This window comes from Denticeps clupeoides, chromosome 8, assembly GCF_900700375.1.
Source record: "Denticeps clupeoides chromosome 8, fDenClu1.1, whole genome shotgun sequence".
NCBI classification, from domain to species: domain Eukaryota; kingdom Metazoa; phylum Chordata; class Actinopteri; order Clupeiformes; family Denticipitidae; genus Denticeps; species Denticeps clupeoides.
Window position 1 is genome coordinate 154,355 of NC_041714.1, and position 23,979 is coordinate 178,333.

Here is a 23,979-nt window from a genome sequence, read left to right on the forward strand (position 1 = left end):
TGTGTGTGTATATATATATATATATATATATATATATATATAGAGAGAGAGAGAGAGAGAGAGACACACACACACACACACATATATGCAGAATATAAGCGTTTTGTAAATAACAAGCTTATCATGAATAAAGCAGAAAGTAGATGCGCTATATTGTTATCTGACGTTGTTGTTTGACGTGGGTGTCATATTGGAGGGCGTGAGGCGGAGGGGGTCATGTGATCTCGGAAGAGGAGGCAGCCACAGTGTACTGAATATAGATAAACTGTGGTCTCGGCTCCTGGACCGGGGGGAGAGTGAATTCAGGACTCTTGCCGGCGGACAGCTCCTGTCCAGTCCTCGAACGTCCCCGCGATATCGAGCCGGTAACGTCGGTCCTGTCCGGGCCTGTGAATGCCGGATTGCGAGAGCTGCGCAGTGTTAGTGGAACCTATCAGCAAGTGATGGCGGAGTGCGGGAGGAAGGCGCTGTCGCTGCTAGAGGCGGCCCGTTCCCGATACGAGAGCTTGCAGATATCCGACGACGTGTTCGGGGAGTCGGGCGACGACAGCAGCGAGAACCCCTTCTACAGCACGTCTGGTGATTCCAATTCCGACAACTACACGGCCGAGACCAGCGCGGAGGACATCCGTCTAGGTGACACCGCGAGTCAGAACTGCTATCCCACAGGCTCCGTACCTAGCAGGCGGGCGGAGGAGGAGGGATGGACCGACGCGCTGCAGGATATTAGCCTTCCTTCTTATGCGGACACACATGGTACGTTATTTATACATCTGTCTGTCTCTGCTCACATTTATCGACTCATTCATTCCGGTATGGCTGTACAATAAGACGATCATGACGTTTGTCTGATGACCACCTAAAACCTTCTCGCTCTCACTCACGTTTATTAACCGTCTAATTCTCATTAGGGACAAGGGTGACCTGTCCCAATACCATTAACATTTTTTTTAAGCAATCTCCAATGCCCGTTTTCTCATTTCATTATTTCTTATATATGTCTCAGTAGTCTGCCAGTAGTCTGTGCACTTGAGAGAACAAACAGGTACCCTGACGAGGACAGCTTAACTAAGGCGAATTTAACACTGTCTTTAACACTGTCTGTGGTTAACAGGGTGACTGTGTGATAAAATGGACTTAATAATTGACACTGTGCCTAGGAATTTAACAGAAGGCCAGAGAAAACGGATGTGTTTTCAGTTTAGATTTAAGTCCCGAACACTGACCGGCAAGCCGTTCCACAACTGTGGAGCTCTATATGAGAAGGATCTGCTCCCATCTGTGATCTTCTGTACTTTGGGCACCAGTAGTGACCCCGCACCCTTTGATTGCAGGGGGCATGGCAGGCCGTGAATAACTAAAAGCTCACTCAGGTACTGCGGGGGGAGAACATTTAGAGCTTTATAGGTCCAAAGTAGGACTTTGTAGTCAATCCTAAATTTGATGGGTAGCCAGTGCAGTGATTGTAAGACTGGGGTGATGTGGTCAAATTTCCTAGTTCCAGTTAGAACTCTGAACTAGCATTCTGAACAAGCTTGAGTTTACTCATGCACCTACTTGAGCATCCAGACAGTAATGCATTGCAGCAATCTAACCTTGATGTAATAAAGGTGTGGACCAACTTTTCTGCATCGTGCATTGAGATGATGTTTCTTATTTTTGCAATATTTCTAAAGTGAAAGAATGCTATCCTAGTGACATTATCTACATGTGAATCGAATGAGAGACCTGCATCAATGAGGATGCTTTTAGATCCTTTACTTCTGTACTTTAGATAGAAAGGCTATCCAGAGTTATGATATAGTCAGCCAGCTTATGTCTGGCAGCTTTAGACCCAAGTACAAGTGCTTCTGTCTCATCAGGGTTTAACAGGAGAAAGTTGGTGAGCAAGAACACCACAAATTTGTTTAGTAGAGTTTTATTAAAAGGCCTACACTTTGGTGTAGAAGAAATGCTCCAAAAATGCTGTGAAAAACAGTGTAGGTGTATATGTTTTAACATTAATATATTGATACTGAATACAATCATATAAATGAAATCAATATCAGTAACTAGCTGAAGCCTCACCATATCAGTTCATGGTCTCCAATGGTATGACAACATTGTTCTTTATTAATAGTCTGGGTTAGGACATGGCTGTTATGGTCACATTAATCTGGGTAGGACAGAAAGTCTTTGATAGTCTCTGTTTATGAAGAACATGATGTTGAAACAGTGGCCGCCTGCATAGCTGTGTGTTCCGCAAAACTGGCAGTGGGCTTTGGTTGTTGAACCCTAACTTGCAATGGTGGCCTAGCAGGTAAGGAAGCGGACTCATAACTGCAGGTTCAAATCCTGAACCGCCACATTGCCACTGATCAAGGTACCTTCCCCAAAACTCTGCTCCCCGGGTGCCTTTCATGGCTGCCCACTGCTCACTAAGGTGATGGGTTAAATGCAGAGGACACAGTTCATTGTGTCACCATGTGATGTTGCTGTGTATCATAACGACAAAAACCATCACTGTCGGATAAAAAGTAAAATGGAATGATTATTGTGTGATGAAATTAAAGTCCCACTAAAGAAAGTGATTAGTGAAAAGTAGGCCAGCAGTGAGGATCTCACAATGTGATTGACACCACTAGTGGCAGCTGTCGCCAGATGCAGAGTCTGTGTGTGTCACCCCTTTTCAGTGGGAAACCAGTGTTCATTTGGTTCAGTAACAGAGTGATTCTTTAGAAATGAATAACAACTGCTCTGGACCTGACTATATTGTATAAAATCCATATTACTTACAGTTCCAACAGTAGGCATTAGTCTTGGTGTTGCTATTTACCATCCGAGTTAGAAAGTAATGAGTTACTTGTACTGTAATTTATTTTTGTTTGTTTTTTGGTGTCTTTTTATAGTAGGTTCTTTACTAGGTAGTGTGCTAGTGGGTAACAGACTTGCCTATGAACCACAAAGTCACAGGCTCAAACCCCACATACTACCATTGTGTTCCTGAGAAGTAACAGGGACAGGCATCTCTCCCTGTAATACTGTTTTGAACTAAGATGCCACAATAACATCAGGGTTTTTTTTTTTTTTACACTGAGTATTGCTGTTTATATTTGAATAAATGTTTTATGCAATAGTTTTGACATGCAATAGAATCTTTGTATTTTTCTCTTTCAAAGTGATTGCCTGTAACGTTTTTCAAACGTTAATTTCAAGGCTGTGACTGAGTTGATAAAACACTGAAAAACTGACATTTACTTATTCACTAGTGTATAAGTAAAACATTTTTTACAGTAGGACAATAATATCAGTTCAATTCTTTACCTTCTGTCAGTGCAGTGAAATTAGACATTTTGTTTTGAAAAGTTACTAGCGGTTACAGGCAGCCATCTTGGAAGAGAACAATACAAAACATTTTCTGCTCATTGTAGCAAATCAAAGCATCCACACAGGTGTATGAGACCTTAACTCTTGTACATCATGTGACCATGTAGTGCAAATGTAACAAGAATAATAGAGACAGAAACGTCATACACCAATTGTGTGCAGACTTTGCTGAAAGCAAAAAAAAAGTGAAGTGATTGTCACATGTGATACACAGCAGCACAGCACACAGTGTACACAGTGAAATTTGTCCTCTGCATTTAACCAATCACCCTGAGTGAGCAGTGGGCAGCCATGACAGGCGCCTGGGGAGCAGTGTGTGAGGATGGTGCTTTGCTCAGTGGCACCTCAGTGGCACCTTGGCAGATCAGGATTCGAACCAGCAACCTTCTGATTACGGGGCCGCTTCCTTAACCGCTAGGCCACCACTGCCCCCACAAATGACCACCACAAATTTAGAGCAAATATTTCTTACTGGCTTGGCTGGCCAGGGTAGAAACCAGGTGAGGCTCTTAATGGGAGTCAGAGGGTGAGGGAATTGGATATTTTTAATTTATGGATATTTAGGGCATGGTGTGTTCATCTAGTCAGATAAAGTCTGAATGTGGGTTCCATGTTAAAAATGTTCATTAAAAATAATGATTAATATTGATCCGGTCTGAGGTTTCTGTGAGATGGATAATAAAACTGTTTCTCATAAATTAAATTTCCTGCTTTTAGGTTTCACCTAAGCTTGTGGACAGCATTTCAGTATACAGGAGAGCCAAGGGGAGATGTATCATCAGTCAAACCTGCTTGATCCACTTCAGGCATGACATGACAAGGGGGCCTGAAATACACAGAGTTGCATGTGTCTGCTACCATGTTAGGAAAAAAATTTCACTGATGAAAAATGTTTACATGGATATTTTCATTCAAAGATCACAAGAGACTCACATTGCAACATGACCATGACAGTTCTTTAGGTAGTTGAAAATACTGTTTGTGGCCTGTTCCTCATGCAGCAGTGAATTACATATATATAGGAACTGTGTAAAATGTATTGCTTCCCCAAAGCTGAGTAAATTTTAACCAGGGGTGTAGCCAGGATCTTTTATTACAGGGGTGTCTTTTTGTTGGGATGGCACATTTTAAACTGCTAACAGTGTTACAATGTACTAAAACATATCTTTTTGTTCTCTCTTTTGTGGTCATTTATTCACCACTGTTTATCTCTGCCCCTGATTAGCACATTTCTATGTGCCCCATCTCAGATTCTGCATTGGGTTTCATACTGGTCCACTGCAGGACGGTTTTGTAGGTATTTCGGGTCAGAAAATAGTGACAAACTAAACAATCTTTTTTTTTTAATTATAGGACCTACCCAGAAAATGCCTGCCACAGCCACCGCCATAGATTTCTTCCAACTATTTGTGCCTGATAATGCCATCCAGAACATGGTTACTCAAACCAACATGTATGCCAAAAAGTACCAGGAGCGCTTTGGCACTGATGAGGGCTGGACCAATGTGACACCAGCTGAGATGAAGGCCTTCCTGGGCTTTGTCATGTCCACCAGTGTGCATCGCTGCGAATCGGTGCTCAGCATTTGGAGCAGTGGCTTCTTTAGCAACCGCAGCATTGCGCTAAAGATGAGCCAATCACGCTTTGAGAAGATTCTCAAGTACTTCCACATTGTGGCTTTCCGATCCAGTCATGGTAGCCAAGGTCTCTACAAAATCCAACCCTTTCTGGATTCCCTCCAACAGTCATTCAGCTGCTCATTCCTCCCCTCCCAAACACAGGTATGGAGAACATTTTTGTTTTTATGTTGTTTTCAATGTTCAAAAAAGTGTGGAACTCTTTAATTTTCAAATGCCTTTGTGCCTGCATACGATTTCGTCTTACAAGAATTTGGCATTTAATCTATAGAAACACAAGGTACAATAAAATTCTGATGGCTAGTTTCCAACAAAATTAGTTAGGCAGGTTGGGAATACACCGCTACCCATAATGGCAGTAGCAGGCTAAAGCTATTTTATCAATTTTAATTATCAATTTTTATATATATGGTTAGCGGTGTATTCCCAACCTGCCTAACTAATTTTGTTGGAAGTCAAGTGATGTTCAAGTCAAGTCAAGTGATTGTCACTTGTCACAGTGCACACAGTGGAATTTGTCCTCTGCATTTAACCATCACCCTGAGTGAGCAGTGGGCAGCCATGACAGGTTTGCGACCTCAACACTGATTCCTGGTGGCAAGGCGTATACACTACAGATTAAGATGCACAGTACAAACACAAGTATATCAGCACAAATGTTAACAATGCAAGTGCGTACAGATACACACACATGGCTCAGAGAAAGTATATTTCTGTCTTAAGTCGTTTGAGTTTTCTTTAAATGTTGAATATTCCAGATCCTAAATGTTGAATATTCCAGCATCTGAAAATTATTGTATTTTGAGAAAAATTATATGTTCTAAATGTTATAGGTTATAAAATTATATGGGGTAGGTTCCATGGTGTAATGGTTAGCACTCTGGAATCCAGTGATCCGAGTTCAAATCTTTGTAACTCAAAATCTTTGTAACTCAAAATCAAAACCAAATGAGAATTGCTGGTGTCTTCCTCTTGTAAGTCACTTTGGATAAAAGCATCTGCTAAGTAAAGTAAATTATTGTACACACTCAATTTTAATTCAGATGTTGCTCTGCTTCAATAATACATTAACCCTTAAATAGACTGAATTTTTGAAGCGTTACATTTTGGGATATGTAATTTGTGTGTTATCAGTGCTTGTGTTCCACAGTTCATGAATTTGAGACAGAAATATACTTGTTTTGAGCTACGTATGCATATCTGTACACAGTTGTGTTGTTAACTTTTGTGCTTAACAACTTTGTTGTTAACTGTGCATTGTGGTGGCCTTCTTTGGGCAGTGGCCTCTTGGTGTAGTGGTGTGTGTGTGTATATATTGTGTGTATATAAGATTTAGAATATACTACAGATTAAGAATGGACTACAATTCTCTCGAACCTTAGACAGATATTAAATAAGCCTTTAAAAGATCCTCAAATTTAGTGGTGACACAGACACCAAGATATGTAAGTTATGATGGGCAATTTTGAAGGGTAAGCAATAAAGAGGGTAATTCTTATCAGCAGTACTAATGGGAAATAATTCACTTTTATTCAAATTCAATTTATAAGCAGAAATCAGAGAGAATGATTGAAGGGTAGTAAGAGGAGCCAGTAGGTTAGAGATATATAACAAGAGATCACCTGCATAAATGGACACTCTCACCTCCTGTCCATTCCTAACAATTCCAGTAATCTGAGTGAAACATAATTGAAATAATAATAATAATAAGTGAAATAATAATTAGAGGGCAACCCTGCCTAGTTGAACAACAGAGGAGGAAATATTCAGATTGAGTGTTATTTGTTCTAACAGATGCTTGCTTTGAGGACTAAAGTATCCTAATCCATAAAATGAAGTTTGTTTTAAAACCTAATCTCCCCACTTTATGAAAAAAGATTGGGCCATTCTATCAAAAGCCTTTTCAGCATCCAGTGATATGAGGGCCTCCTGAGCTTCGGGATCCAGGGCATTATAAATTGTATTAAACAGACATCTAAGGTTAGAGAAAGAGTGTCTATTCGGATAAATCCTGTCTGGTCTGCAGAGATGATGCTCGGAAGGGTAGATTCTAGTCTTAAAGCCAACAATTTTGATAACAGTTTAAAATCAGCATTCAACAAGCTAATTGGGCGTTAGGACAAACAACACAAAGAATCTTTGCATGGTTTTATTGATGAGTCTAACACTTACACACGCACATGTTCTTTTTCTGACAAGTTAGGCTTTAACTATTGAAAAACTTTTAAAATGAAAGTATTTACATGGCTTTGTTAGCTTTTTTTGCCTTTTCTCCATCATAATTTGACAGTAAAGCGGGAGTTTTCACTCTTTGATATGTGTTCAAGCCCCTTTGGTTTAAAGTTCAAGATTTTCAAGCAGAGTTTGCTTACGGACATACCAGCTGAAGATTCCCCAATCTTGTCTGATCTCAGAAGCTAAGAAGGCTTGGGCCTGGTTAGTACTTGGATGGGAGACTACCTGGGAATACCAGGTGCTGTAAGCTTTAACTATTGAAAAACTTTTAAAATTAAAGTATTTACATCACTGTGTTGTTTGGTGACATGGTGTGTACCACACCTAACATGGACCATTTGAAGCGAAGGAAAGAGTTGTCTCAGGAGATTAGAAAGAAAATTAGACAAGCAGGGTCTACCACTATGTTCCATCCAACCTCTACAACTCATACAAAATGCAGCAGCACGACTGATTTTCAACCTTCCCAAATTCTCCCACACCACCCCTCTGCTACGCTCCCTCCACTGGCTCCCAGTAGCTGCACGCATCAGATTCAAAATACTGATGCTGGCCTACAAAACCGAACATGGAGTAGCACCATTCTACCTCACAGCCCTTATTACACCTCACACTGCACCTCGTATACTCCGAGCCTCCAGTACTGCTCGCCTAGTCCCTCCATCGCTAAAGGTAAAGGGAAAACATTCATCTAGACTCTTCTCCGTCTTGGCCCCTCGTGGTGGAATGAACTTCCCCTCGAGGTCAGAACATCTCAGTCACTGAGCACCTTCAAACGACAGCTCAAGACCTTTCTCTTTAAAGAATATTTAGATTAACTTGTAACATTCTTATTGTTGAACTTGTGTACAGAGTCTACAACAGAGTGAATAAAAGATTGTATTCATAGTTGGGGTCCTAGTGAACTGGAATTGATCTCTTCATCGATGGTAACTTGAATGCAGTCGCTCTGGATAAGGGCCCTGGATAAGGGCGTCTGCCAAATGCCGTAAATGTAAATGTAGGTAAAGGCTATAAGACCATCTCGAAGCAGCTTGATGTTCCTGTGACTACAGTTGCATATATTATTCAGAAATTTAAGATCCATGGGACTGTAGCCAACCTCCCTGGACGTGGCCGCAGGAGGAAAATTTATGACAAATCAAAGAGACATATAATACAAATGGTAACAAAAGAGCCCAGAAAAACTTCTAAAGAGATCCAAGGTGAACTTCAAGCTCTAGGAACATCAGTGTCAGATCGCACCATCCATCATTGTTTGAGCCAAAGTGGACTTCATGGGAGATGACCAAGGAGGACACCATTGTTGAAAACAAATCATAAAAAAAGCCAGACTGGAATTTGCCAAACTACATGTGGACAAGCCACAAAGATTCTGGGAGAATGTCCTATGGACAGATGAAAAATTGAAATTTTTGCCAAGGCACATCAGCTCTATGTTCACAGACGTAAAAATTAAGCCTATCAAGAAAAGAACACCGTCCCTTCTGTGAAACATGGAGGAGGCGCTGTTATGTTCTGGGGCTGCTTTGCTGCATCTGGCACAGGGTTTCTTGAATCTGTGCAGGGTACAATGAAATCTCAAGACTGTCAAGGGATTCTAGAGAGAAATGTGCTGGCCAGTGTCAGAAAGCTTGGTCTCAGTCGCAGGTCATGGGTCTTGCAACAGGACAATGACCCAAAACACACAGCTAAAAACACCCAAGAATGGCTAAGAGGAAAACATTGGACTATTCTTAAGTGGCCTTCTATGAGCCCTGACCTCAATCCTATTGAGCATCTTTGGAAAGAGCTGAAACATGCCATCTGGAAAAGGTACCCTTCAAACCTGAGACAACTAGAGCAGTTTGCTCATGAGGAGTGGGCCAAAATACCTGCTGAGAAGTGCAGAAGTCTCATTGACCGTTACAGGAATCGTTTGATTGCAGTGATTGCCTCAAAAGGTTGTGCAACAAAATATTAAGTTAGAAGTACCAGGCCGGTTTCATGAGTTTATTTTTTTAAATAATTCTGTTGAAGCATGGTTAAATTTCATAGAATTTTTATTTATTATTACTTTTGTCAGATTAAAGTTATTTCTGTGACCATTATGAGTTTTTCTTTCATTGACTGAAGGGTACCAACAATTTTCGACCACTTCTCTTGCTTTCCCCTTCATAAGTCTGACATGGTCTGAGGGTTTAAGATGTGTTTTTTGTAAATGCATATGCACAACATTTGAGACAAGTGAATAAAATGTTGCCCCCACCTGGCATCGATACAGAATTAGCCTTGGTCATAATAAAAAAAAAAAGAGAGAAATATTATCTCAAAGTAGAACTCGGCAATAGAGTGGAGTGAAGTTAGTGAATTAAGCTGAGTATAAAATAAAATTTAAAAATTTAATAAAGCAAAAAGGAAGAATAAATAACACCCAACCTAGCAGAAGTCTCTCCCAAAACTGGAGGCGCACCACCCACCCCATAACACAACAACTTCTTAGCACGTCCGTGGATGGTGCAAGTAACCAACTGCCCATCACTACAAGACATTCCTAATGAAGTGTGACAAATTGTAAATCCAATAACTGTGCACAATAAGTATATTAAAACTTACCCTGACAAATTACACTAACCCTCAGTGGGAACACAGGATTAGTAAACGAAACATAAACGGAACCACCACCTTTTTCCACATTCTTCTCAATACAGTCCAGGGCCAAAGCGGGATCCTCAAATTTGTGGGTCTGACCATTGGGCAGTGTAATACGCAGTGTAGCCAGGTGAGAAGTCCTAATTTAATGTTTGGGCATAAGTGGAGGTTCACCATCTTTGGGCCTGGGACGTAAAGTGCCGTGGGCATGATCCAGTACAGGTTTCTCACCTAGCCCGAGTAGGTCCTGCAGGAATTGGTCATGGGCCCTCCAAACCCTCGGGCAGTCCCACCAAGCAAAAATTATTCCATCTAGAGCGACTTTCCAGGTCTTCACACCTCCTGGATAGGTAATCGACCTATGCTGTTAGCGTCCTAACATTAGCTTGGAGCTCGGTTAGTTTACCATCATGATCGTTCATCGAACATTCGAGATTAGGAATTGTCTCTCCTTGTGCAGCCAAGCCTGCCCTCAAAAATTTCCAGAGCCTCCATTATCCCTTCATACATTTTCGGAAATAATGGAGTCAAATTTGTCAATGATGTCAGTTTGTATCTTGTCCATCATTCGTATCATACCCAGCAACAGACTTTTGTTGGCGTCTGACTCTGGAGTAACTTCCAGCTCAGGAGAAGACCGGTGTTTATTGCGGCCTGGCATAGATGGTTCGTTTTTTTTTTACGTGGTTAGCCGTTGTGTCTTACACTCAAAAGGTAAAAAAAATAGGTGAGCAGCTTTGGCACTAACTTTTGGTGTGATAAAAAGGGTAAATCAAGTGCACTAAAAATGTAAATATTATATAATAAGTCACACTTTCTGAGGAGCTACTGCAAAACACGTCTACATCCTCCTGTCTCCGCAACCCCAGCCCCAGTACTAGCACACTTAGTACTAGCATTCAGTCTTCATTACAATTTTCATAGATTAAGCTTCCAAGGACTTAGTCTGTGTCAAAAATATAAAGGTTGTCTGAAGCCACAGTCCCTGAGCAAGACATTTAACCCTGACTGTCCCTGTCACTACTGGTTGTAAGTTGTTCTGGATAAGGGCGTCTGATAAATGTCGTCTGATAAAGTACATATATGATCATTTTAATAGTCATAGTAATAGTGGCAGAATAATTAATGGCATTCCACTACAAACTAATTTCAAAATTTTTTACTAAAATGAATTGATTTAACCAGTAAATTAAAACTAGACATTAGAACTAGAATAAATAAAGCAAATAGGCAAATATTTCTGTATTTTACTCAAGTAGAAATTTAAATGGAGGACTTTTACTAGAGTAAAAATTTGGATAACTTGATAACTCTAATTTTACTGAAGTACACCACTCCCATATACCTACTAATAGTCAGAACCATGGCACTAGGAGTATAGTTGTAACAAAAAGATGTATCAATTACCAAACAGCATATTATTTTATGAATAATTTGGCTTTTCACTTTTCCAGCCTTATGGAAATGTACAATATCTACGGCATGTTATTCATTGGCCATCTACCAGCCTCAGGCAAATGCGAGGTGTCTTCAACTACATTGTATGGAGTTGTATACCTTGTAAGCTACTTCGCTCAAACATGATCACCACCAGCACTTATTGCATATTGTTGTAAATTAAAAGTCTGACGCAAGGTCATTGTGAACTGTGGCTCTTCTGACCATTGATCACAACTGCTGTTGGTCAACTGCCCAACTGCTGTTGAGCATATACAGTGTGCATACAAAACTACACCCTTCCCCTACCTCAGACAATCAGACCACATCTCCATACTTCTCACCCCAGCCTACAGACCACTCTGTGGACTTGGAGGAGTTTACAACCTCAGTCGCCAGCTACATCAGCAAGTGTGCTGAGGATGTCACTGTCTCCAAGTCCGTCATCACCCGACCAAACCACAAACCACCCTGGTTCTCTGCTGGTTCTCTGAAAACCTGGTGAAAATCAGGGGCTCTGCCTTCTAGTCCAAAGACAAAGAACCTTATTCTACAGCCAGAGCCAACCTGTCACGGGTCATTAAGGAGGCAAAGTGAGCTTATGCAGAGAAAATCAACAGCCTTCAAAGGACCCAAGGTGCATGTGGCAGGGGATCCATATCATCACAGGCTACAAGCGAAGACAATAGGCCCGCAGCAGCAACCCCTCCCTGCCAGATGAGCTGAATGACTTCTTTGCACGGTTTGAGGCAGAGATCAGGGAGCCACTGAGGAAAACGACCCCTTCTTTCAATGACCATGTCCTCTGTCTTTCCACGGGAGACGTCAGGATGACCCTCCGCAGAGAAAACCCACAGAAAGCAGCAGGATAGACAACATACTTAGTCAGTTGCTACGGGAGTGTGCTGACCAGTTGCACCAGCTGCCTCAAAACCACCAAAATCATCCCAGGACCAAGTCAACTGTGTCCTGCCTAAATGACTACCGGCTCATAGCACTCACACCATCATTACAAAGCGCTTTTCTGAGGCACATGAAGACCCAACTCCCTCAGAATCTGGACCCACTTCAGTTTACCTACCGGCCAAACGGCACTACCATAATTTTCTTTTATGATTGCACTATGGGGGGTCTGTGTTGAACATTATTTCAATACACTGTATATTGTGTATACTGTTGTACTAACAATAAACCAATCCTGAATCTGGAAAGGGGTGCACGGTCACTGCTTTCCCCCTAGGCATTAGATTTTTATTTGATAAGTAACATACATGTAATCTCAGAAGTTTATCTTTATAATGACAGAAGTATAGAATATTGAAAGAGATAATTGTTCATGTACAGCAAAAAAACTATTTGTATTCAAGCCTCTCTTAAATGGATGATTTGAGTTTGATTGGGTAATTTACTAAATATTGGGCAGTCTACAATATATAAATGGTCAGCTGAATAGAGATATGACCTCATGTATTTTATAGCAGTGTATGGGAAGCACATGGAGGCCTGATGCATTCCTGCATTACCAGAATTGGCTGCACACATATACTTATTTTGATGAACAATTAAATTTGACAGAGGCAGTGATTAAATCATTCAGGTGGATAGTGGGAAAAGTATTAAAATTACCTCCTATACCTCCTTGGGATAAAAATTGATAAACTCTCCATTCTTTCCTCATGAAACAGAAATAATATTAATGGTCATTTTATTACCACCTTTTACTCTGACTAGAATGTATCTTTTTTTTCACCACAGTATTTTTTGCTAATCCTAATCCAAGTAGTTCTGAAAGGCATCTTTTAAAAATTTACTTTTGTAAAAAAAAATATATTTTTTTGGGACCATTTCTTTCTCCGCCATGTGATGTCCTTTAGGTCCTCCACGAGCCTTTGATTGATGAGGATCCTGTGTTTGTTACTACCTGTACTGAGAGAGAGCTGCGCAAGAGGAAAAAGAGGAAGTTTAGTCTGTGGGTTCGTCAGTGCACATCAACTGGTTTCATATGCCAGGTGAGTGGTGAACTGAACTGATTCTATAGTTTTTTCTATAGTTAAAATTTAAAACAGTATCCAGATTCAAACCAAATGGCATTCATCTGCATGGAATGGAATAATGCTGCCTGCTGGTCTAGAAAATCTTGATTTATAGAAATATACTTACTACCCACCTAGCCATTTTTCTTAGTTTGTAATTAGGGGTGTGTATTGTGTATACTGGCAAGGATCTCACGATATGATACGTATCGTGATACGTATGGGTCATGATATGATTATTTCATGATAAATGAAATGCGATTATTTCATGATATACTTTTTGTTTTTGCATATTTTAAAGTGTTAATAGTATATTGGCGTATGTTGCCCCCCCTCTGCTGGTGAATCATGGGCTCACACACACAACTCTTTGCTCAATAAGATTTACGTTCACCTGAAAGAAGGTCCTGGCCCAGATGGGCTCGACACCCTGAAGAACAAGCCACAGCTCCACAGCTTAGTAGCCAAACAGTTGTGCCAGACTTTGGTAGATCGCAATGCCATCATCTTCACCGGGCCCAGCATCACCAGTGTCAACCTTTTCCAGGAGTTTGAGAAGCAAGGTACTTCATTTTCCCATCCTGTCCCCAACTCTTTTATCCAGTTTATTTAATTTATACAAACAGTATATCTGTGTCCAGTTGTAACTGACTGAGGATTTATTTTCTCCTCAGTCCACTTCCAACTGTTAACTTCATAAACCATTTCCCCATTAGTCTAAATTGAAAGATTTGCATTTGTTATATTGCATAATTTATTAAATGCAAAACATTCAATTTAGGCCAACAGGGGCAATGGTTTATGAAGTTAACCGTTCGATAGAATTAGTATTTATTCCACTCACACTTTCTCTCTCTCTCGCTCTCTTTACCACACAACACCCTTAACATAATATTAAAATGTTTTTTAATGCACGTACAGGTATCTATTCCTGTGGTCTGCTCAGCACCAGGAAGAGTGACTGCACAGGCCTGCCACAATCCATGCTGGTGAATAGTGACACACCGCAGCCACGGGGACAGTCTCACGTCATGATGAGGGGCAACATGTCCTTGATCAGCTGGTACAATAAAGGAAACTTTAGGTTCCTCACGAATGCATACACACCCACCAAACAAGGTGAGAGCAAGTATTCACTATGATCTACAGTTTATCAGTTGACACAGGACTACCAGGGATGAATGGATAAGGTTTTTTAAAAAGTTGTCTGCTCTGTAACAGCATAGTGGATCTCATTGAAGTACGTTTTTTAAATGCATGTTTTTATGGCTTCTGGTAAGAGCAATCAACTGATGTTCCAGTAGTCAGCCTGAAATATAATATACCTAAACACTTAACATTCCAAGAATGTATGTTGTGTAAATACAATCAGAACCCCTTACTTATCTAATGACCATATCAAATGATTTCAGTAAAAATATTTTCTCATTTTGAATTTAATGTCAGAAGCATATCTCAAAAACCTTTCTCGACCACTTTTGTTGCACACTTTTTTCTTATAGGAAGACTTGCATATAGACAGGGATTTTGTAGGATTATATTCAGGTGCTTATTATAATCAATACAATGAAACACTTATTACTGAAGCAGAAACGGTTGTGTAGGAGGATTTAAACTTGTAGGGAGTAGCCAATCTGGTGAGATTGTGGAACAATACACATGGTTATACTGCATCAGCAAGGTGCTTCCCAGACAAAGAATTGTCTGGGGAGTTTCATATTCAAAATGTGCCATGAGCTCAGAACTTCAGAAACCAGTGGGACCCAGTGGAAATCAGAACCAGTTGGGACCCAATCTTCTGGCCAGATATGGTCTTCATGAATAATTTGCATCCAAAAATCCACACCTCCTACATGCAAGGTGAAGCTATTCAATTATGCACTTGAGGAAACCTACAGGCAACCTCTTGGACAAATCATCATCAACTCTGCATTGACACATCTTGCAGGCTCACTCTCTAACTTATCCTTTCCTTCATTTCTCCCAGAGGTTTTTAGTGGAGTTACCACAAATTTTATTGTTTTTTATTGAGATATTATTCAACAGAAAGTAGCACATAATTGTAAATATAGAACAAAGTTTGTGTTTTAAAGGTGACAAAATGAATACTTTTTTCATGGAACTGTATATATAACAGTAGAAGATATCATAAAGATATCAAAAGGTTCAAATGTGCTATCGGGTCAAGAGAAGCCATGTCTGATGCCTTTGTCTACTAATGCTGCCTCCCTGACTCTGGATTACTCATTATCTCCGGTTTGTGTGTATGTATGTTGTCTCCAGGAGTGATTATCAAAAGAAAGAGTGGAGAGATCCCCTGCCCGTTGGCTGTGGAAGCCTTTGCAGCGCACTTGAGCTACATCTGCAAATATGATGACAAGTACAGCAAGTGAGTGAATCCTGTCACCTTATTTTTACAGCACATCCCTGAGATGCTTGTTTGGACTGAGATCTGGAGAAATTGGTTGTTGTGTTGCTCAAACCATTCAAACCCCTAACTTTGGAGGGCACTCCTTAATTTTTTATGATTATGACATCCTATTGACTAGAGATGGCCAGAATGTCAAGGAGATTTGGAATAGCCATATATCCATTGAAATATGTTGGTCTTCTATGTGGAGCATAAAATGGTTGGTTTGGTGGCACTTGTTGGGTTGACCAACGATGGGAAAGTCTGAGTAGCTCAGTGGAGATCTAAGAAACAGATTTGTAGATTTTGGAGCCATTTCTATATTACTGCAGATTCCAGTGGTACAGGTACATTGAACAAAATATATGTAATGAACAGCTAGAAGATCTCAAGAGGACAAAGACTGGTTGTGTCACAATCCGGTCTGGAAGGGGCAACTCCAGGTCCGGGATTCAGACCGGGGTTTCAGGTTCATCCTGTGTTGCCAAGTTTCCTGAGTGTATGATTGTATAGAGCTGCCCTGTTAGCCTCTGTTTGGTGTCAGGTCATTGTTTCTTGATGTCTCCCCTGTCTTGTTCACCATGTATTAAACCCCTGTTTCGTGATGTTGTGCATATGCATCGTCATTCCCTAGTGGCAGATCAGATGAACAGGGCAGCTTTATACAACTCCCTGACCTGGAGTAACCCCTTCCGGGCCGGATCATGACAGGTTGTGGATTTGAGCAGATTTTGGAATGGAATCAAAAAATTTAATGAAGAGGACCTGGTGATTCAATCCAGTAAAACAACAGTCATGTCTATGATGAGTGTATGGAAAATATTGGTCACAGCAGTAAGTTTCTTGGGTATGAAGAGAATGTTCCACAGTAATATATTGTGTATTAGTACATATATCAAATATTAAAACATCTTCATCCCCTCTTGGCTACTGCAGGTACTTCATCTTCCATAAGCCCAACAAGACCTGGCAGCAAGTATTCTGGCTGACCATCAGCATAGCCATAAACAACGCCTACATCGTCTACAAGATGTCTGATGCCTATCACATCAAACGCTACAGCCGGGCACAGTTTGGAGAGCGGCTGGTCAGGGAGCTGCTGGACTTGGATGACTGCTCCCCTACGCAGTAGAAATCCTTTTGCCATCTCACCAATGACTCTGATCAGTCACAAACACAGATCAGACTATACTCACACACCACCTAAACCCCAACTTACAGTTGCACTCTCCACAGCTCTGGTCATTTTATAATGTACAGCTAGTGCCAAGGCCAACTTAAGTGAAAGTGAAGTGATTGTCATTGTGATATACAGCTCGCAGTGCACACAACGAAATTGCATTCAGGATTCGATCCCCGGATACTGATTACGGGGCCGCTTTCAAAATCGCTAGGCCACCACTGCCCCAAATAGACGTGACAGATCTGGGTTAGCTTAGTTGCACCCTAACCCTCCAGGTCCAGTGTATAAAGTACATAGTATACAGTCAGTGTTCCACTTTGCATGTTGTCTCTCTACAGAAAATGTCTGCCATTGTAAATGTGACAATTTTGTAATGTTGCATTTGGAAACATAAGAAATAGCCTAATCTTTAAAGTGTGACATTATTTTAACAAAGCCAAGTGTAGTGTCATTTGATGGAATGCATGGCTGTTGTCTGGATGCAAAGTGGTATGCAGACCTTCAAGAAAGGATTTCTATGTGGAAAACAGCTGGAATACAAATACAAAACATGAGTACTTACAAATGATCATCCTGGGAAATATTGGAATTATACTGGAAATATTGGAAGGGTTGGAATTCTGGAATAGAAAACAGGAAGAAAATAACAAAGGGTGATCTGACATTCATACTTTAGAGCAATATATTTTTTCAGTTTCTGCAGTCACTCACATCTAATGTGGAAGCTTTTAATGCTGTCTCTTGACAGGCACCACGTAAAATATAACTGCTTTGTTCTTTATTTCATCTTTATTTGACTCCTAGCAGTGATCAAGTGTGGGGGGTGTCAACTGTAGGGCCTGTCAAAGTCCATTGAGACATACTGTATGTGATTATGGGCTATATAAAAAATAAATGTTGTTGTTGGTTTCGGGTGTTCCCATGGCACGGCCATCAATTTAGAAGTGTACTGACTTTATGGGCACAAAATGGAGTGGAATGACTTAGGAGCCTGTGACCTAACAAACCTAATCAATCTGATAATTAAACTCTATTCTGTACATACTCTGTATGTAAAATGGCACTGTCACTCTGCATTAATAGAGTGACCTATTAATGACCTATTCATATTTCTGTAGGTTGATTGGTGCCATGCTACTCATGGCAAATAATAAAGTGGCAATTTCTAAAATAATCTCTTCTTTTTTGATAATTTCTTAAATTCTAGGTTTGCCATAATTTTAGGATTCATATTGGCCTGGGCACTGTGAAATTAAATTTATTTGTATATGTCTTCATTTTGTTTCATGATACTTTGAAAATCCACTTTCCCCCATTCCAGAGGAGTTTAACAATTAAACATCTACACCTATACTATAGCAGTATGTGAAGGCCATCCAAAGGTTTTGAATATGTGATATGTGTATAGAAGAGAGATTATTTGCTTATATATCTCAATATGTGTTTTGTAAATATTGTGAAGTATGTGCAATTTTTCTGTTCTAAATTTGAAATAGTCAGGCAAGTGTGTGTTTAATGATTTATCTTGTGAAACATTTTACCCAACCATATCATAATATATACATATTAATAATAGAAAATAATTATTGAAATGCCAAACAAAGTTTATTTATTAAAAAAAACTTACGGAACACTTTAAGGCAACAGCAGCACATAGACTCATTATTAGAATATAATAGTTATCAAATCACATAGAAAAAGCATACATAAGGGGGGAGTTTATAATCTTTATAGTAACATAATATTTAATTCTAGATTATGAGGTACAGTTATTTCCCTGTGCCTTCTAATATAATTTTTCATTTGCACTCATTTCTGATCATTATTTCATTATATATTAAGTACTAATTTCTGTGATTAATATGTGATTTCCATAATTTTATGTTTATTCCAGTAACATGCTTGTTATGCTTGTCACTAGATCTGCTAAAATGTGTGAGCAGTTTACAGGTCACGTTGCTTTGTACAATGACAATTTTTTCTGTGTTTTCTGTGATAGGAGTATCATGTTTAAAAGGCGAATACATGAAAGGTAAAATGCCCAGTAAAATTGCATACAATGTCATATCATTTACAGCTGAAGCGAGTGACCTGGTGTCCACTATCTGTTTCTGCCTTAAGTCCTTATGAATGTTTTTATTTCGTGTATTATTTAATTGATTTATTGGAGTCTCTATGCAGATGTTATGGACAGGTTGCATTGTGTATTTAAATTGATTCAGTTGACCTCAGGGCTTCACAAATGATATCATGCATTTAATCAGAAAATGTTTCAGCTAAGGAATACAAGCCTGTTTGCTGTAGGTGCTATGGAATCCATCAGGAGAACTGAGGATTTAACTGTATAATCAAATCTGTGGCTCTGGAGTTCTTAAATGAGCTCTGTGATTACACAAGAGAAAACAGGTACTAATGTTCATAGGCCTGTGTTATTTGGGAATTGAGAGCATTTTGATGCCACTTATACCATAAATGGACCAAACGTTTTACCGGAACTCAGTCTGATCTGCTGTATGGATGTTGTGGGTGTGATTTTTGGCTGTACAAACTGCTTTGTGTCCTGAATGTCTCTTTTCACCAGGGAAGTTGAACTCATGGCATGTTGTATGTAATACTGTTGGTTATGCTGATGTACACAGTGCACCATCCTGTTGTTCACCTTGACTAACCACCACCTTCTGTTCATGTCAATTTACACAGAGTTTGCACAGTTTTAATAAATGTAAATTATTTCTTTTTGTTTTTTGCAAGTGTGTTTGTAAAAATCACGAAAGAAAAAGATGCTTGTGTTTTTTTCTTTTTTTACTTTTGCCTACTCTTGTTCCTGCAGCTCTGCGCCCTGTTAAATGGCAGATGGCCTGACTGGTCAAGGGTAACTGGGCCAGTACTGCTGTTACACCATCCTGTGTCACACTGAGAAGGAAGTACAGGTGAAGGTTCACAAATTGAAAAGGAAAAACACATTTTCATTGCACACCATTATATACATGACTAATACTGGTCGATGTTTTACATTGTTTCACCACCAGTGTGAGTAGACACAAAAAAAAACATCCAGGCATCCAGTTGAAACAATATGGTACAGAGGAAGAGTCCAGAGTGCAGAGTGAGGCACATACACAGACTAACATTATTTCCTCTAAAGCACCATGCCTGTGTTGGAAGAATATGTGCCTCACTCTGCACTCTGGACTGTTCCAATGGATGATGAGGAAGCATACATCTGTAGAGGCATTTTATAAATGCCTGTCAATTCAAATATTTAAACAAATATTTCTTCAAGCAGCAATAATGGGTGGCCCAGCACCATCTCATATTCCAATTTCAATAGTCAAACAGAACTAAGAGAAATTTCAGCCAAATTACATTTTAGTGTGAGGGAAATTCCTATTTGCCAATGAATGTAAATACTTTAAGTCTTCAAGAGCTGCTGTATAATTTAAAAATAAAACAGGAAAGGTTGCTAGCAGGGATTACAAGGGCTCAAATAATCAATACCAAAAATTGGAACAAGCAAAATGTTTGGATTATGTAATCAAAGTATTGAATTGAATCCTTGAGAATTACATTTTTGGGCTCAGTCTATTGAAGATTTTTTCAAATAATGCTAACAATATTTCTTCAAATGGGTGTTACTCCGACGGGAGCGCGAATCAGCGTCAGGTCTGGGAGGAGTTCTGTAAATTACAGGCTCCTCCTACAAAAACCCTCTGGTGGGGAAATGGCTAGTCTCCAGCCGGAATGGCCAAAGTACCAGGTAGAAGAGCTGGAGACTTTAGCACAGACATGCAGGGGCTTGGCCTGCATGTGCTCGGATGGCGCCTCCCAGTGGTAACCGGTCTCCGGGCGGTCCGTGAACACCTCCCTGGGGGTGGCAGGGAGGGATGCAGGAAGCATTACAGAAGGATCAGCCCTGTTATCTTTGTGCAGGTGTCTTGTGGAAAACAGCCAGAGGATCCAGGTCCTCCAGTACCAGGGAGCCGGAGCCCTGTGGTTGCCATTGCTGGTGATGGAACTGAGTCACCTTGAAAATAAATTTAAGAAAATTTGTATTTTTCTTATTTAACTTCCTACAATAATGACAGACATGACAGAGGAAAAAGAAGAAAGAAAGTCTTCATATAGAGGAGTGAGAGAGGGTGGAGGAGAAAATAATGGTTTGGAGAAGGATAGGGAACAGCATGGGGGGCTATTTCTTATATAGGTTATAATCACATACAGTATGTCTCAATGGTCTTTGACAGGCCCTACAGTTGACACACCCACACTTGACCCTTCAGCACACAAGGAAAAAATCCACACACAAAAAAGCTCTAGGAGAGAGAGAAAAAAAGGAAGAAACCTTGGGAAGGAGTGATACAGAGAGGGACCCCCTTCTAGGGTAGAGTGAGCCTGCAAATGGTGTCAGTGCAGGGCTGGTGACCTTAACATCCATTGTGATAAATTAGAAGACTCGCAAAGAACAGAATTCCTGTCTATACTAGTTGGAGTTTAACAAAATATAATAGGACCTAATCATGAAGGTGGTCACATACTCACTCTTGTACTGTACTTCGGTTTTAATATAAGACATAGTCACTCATCCACAATCTGAAATAATCTCAGATCATTTCCTTAATGCTTTTGAAATATGTCTTAGACACAATAAACTGAACTCCCCTTGTTAATACCCTACCAGATTTACCCAACCCAACCCACCGTCAGACCCTGCTGAACTCAAGTGACCAAATGTCTAGAATTAACACTGCTTAGTACTTAGAGATAAAACAACAAACAGCTCTGTCGATATTTCTATGGAAAATACCAAGTTTGTTCAAGGTCATCAGACCCCCCGATTAAAAAGCCTGATCGCAGTCAGCTTTCGAATTATAGACCAATATCCAACCTTCCGTTTATATCAAACATTTTAGAAAAAGTCGTAGCCCAGCAGCTGAGCATATTCCTAGACAGCAACAATATCTATGAAGAATATCAATTGGGATTTAGACCTCATCTTAGAAATACTGCAAAAATAAGAACTATCATCTCAATGCACGATGCAGAAAAGTTGGTCCAAGACTTTATTACAAGACAATAGTGCATTGCAGTTAGATTACTGCAATGCACTACTGTCTGGATTCTCTAGTAGGTGGATGAGTAAACTCCAGCTAGTTCAGAACTAGGAAATTTGTCCATATCACCCCAGTCTTACAATCACCGCACTGGCTACCCATCAAATTTAGGATTGACTACAAAATCCGACTTTTGACCTATAAAGCTCTAAATGGTCTCGGCCTGCAGTACCTGAGTGAACTATTTACGACCCGCCACGCCCCCTGCGATCAATGGGTGCGGGGTCACTATTGGTACCCAAAGTACAGAGTGTCACAGCTGGGAGCAGATCCTTCTCATATAGAGCTTCGGAGTTGTGGAACGGCTTGCCGGTCAGTGTCCGGGACTCAGACACAGTCTCAGTGTTTAAATCTAAACTGAAAACAAATCTGTTTTCTCTGGCCTTCTGTCAATTATTAAGTCCACTTTATCAGTCACCTTGTTAAGCACAGACAGTGTTAAATTCACCTAGTTAGGGTGCCGGGTCACTGTAGCACCAATATACCACTATAACCACAGATTTCAGTATCTGTCATACAGTGCCACCATCTGCCGCTGCTTCTGTTTGTTTTCTCTGAGACACTGAATCAAGCGCACAGACTACTGGCAGACTCCAGTGAAGCGACCAGCAGATAAATCCTGGTTCCTGGAAACTGCTAAATGAGGACTTGAGGTTGCGGTTGAAGTTTATTGTCATATGTACAAAGTACAGCGTACAGAGCACAATGAAATTCTTACTTGAAAATCCCTCCAACATACACAGAATATAGAACATGATACATAGAAGACATAGATTTATTTCTCATAGAGAGCCACAGTTACTATGTGTTAAATAACCTGATGGCACTGGGGTAGAAACTGTTCCTGAATCGTGTTCTGCATGTGTGAATTGTCCTGAGTCTCTTGCCTGATGGCATGAAAGTGAAAAGTGACAATGCAGGATGGCTGGGGTCCTTCAGGATTCTCTTCATTTTCCTGAGACAGCGTATGCTGTAAATGTCCGTTATTTCTGGGAGTGGTGTGTCTTTGATCCTCTGAGCTTTTTTCACCACCCTCTGCAGAGCTTTCTTGCTTAGCTTAGCATGAAATGAACCAGAGGGTCACCACAGCCACCACCACCATAACAACTAAAGCTTCAGGGATTTTCAGATGGACCAATAGCATCATAATGGACACGTAACGTACACCATTTTGGACTACATTTTGGACTTACAACTTACACCTCTACAACTGTAGGCCGTTTTCTCTTATTGGACAATCACAAACCCTGCACTGACACCACTTTGCAGGCTCACTTTCCCTCTCTGTATCACTCCTTCCCAACATTTCTTCCTTTCTTTTATTTCTCTCTCCTAGAGTTTTTTTTGTGTGGAGTTTTTCCTTGTACGCAGAAGGGTCAAGTGTGGGGGGTGTCAACTGTAGGGCCTGTCTCATGTCTCAGCCACCATCACTCTCAACACTGGAGCCCCCCAGTGCTGTGTTTTGAGCCTCCTGCTGTACTCTCATTACTGTGCAGCCACTACAAACTCCACCACCATCATTTAGTTTGCTGATGACACCATCGCGGTGGGCCTGATCTCGGACAACGACAAGACAGACTACCTGGAGGAGTTGGAAATCTGGAGAATTGGTGGTAGAGGAACAATCTCCACATGAACGTCAGCAAGATAACGGAGTTGATAGTTCCTCTCCTGCATGGTACTAAAGTCCACTATCAGACCCCTGTCATTAACAGAAGCCCAGTGGAGAGAGTGGACAGCTTCCGACATCACGCAGGACCTGTCATGGTCCTGTCACATCAACATCATGGTGAAAAAGGCCCATCAGCGTCTCTAGACGCCTGAGAGACTTTAGACTGCCCTCCAAGGTGCTCAGTAACTTCTACTCCTGCACCATAGAGAGCATCCTGACGGGAAACCTCTCAACCTGGTTCGGGTTAAGCACCATGCAGGACAG

At 40.6% G+C, this 23,979-nt stretch overlaps 1 protein-coding gene and 1 pseudogene across 1 annotated transcript; both read left to right on the forward strand.

The window, feature by feature from the left end:
* Positions 1 to 224: 224 nt before the first annotated feature.
* On the forward strand, positions 225 to 19,671 carry pgbd5 (piggyBac transposable element derived 5). The gene is made up of 7 exons (XM_028990125.1): positions 225 to 756; positions 4,720 to 5,147; positions 13,181 to 13,315; positions 13,722 to 13,902; positions 14,261 to 14,458; positions 15,623 to 15,728; positions 16,686 to 19,671. Exons 1-7 carry the CDS (start codon positions 444 to 446, stop codon positions 16,879 to 16,881), a joined length of 1,557 nt encoding a protein of 518 aa, XP_028845958.1. The 5' UTR covers positions 225 to 443; the 3' UTR covers positions 16,882 to 19,671.
* LOC114796248 (uncharacterized) lies at positions 7,370 to 7,488 on the forward strand (annotated as a pseudogene).
* Positions 19,672 to 23,979: the final 4,308 nt, after the last annotated feature.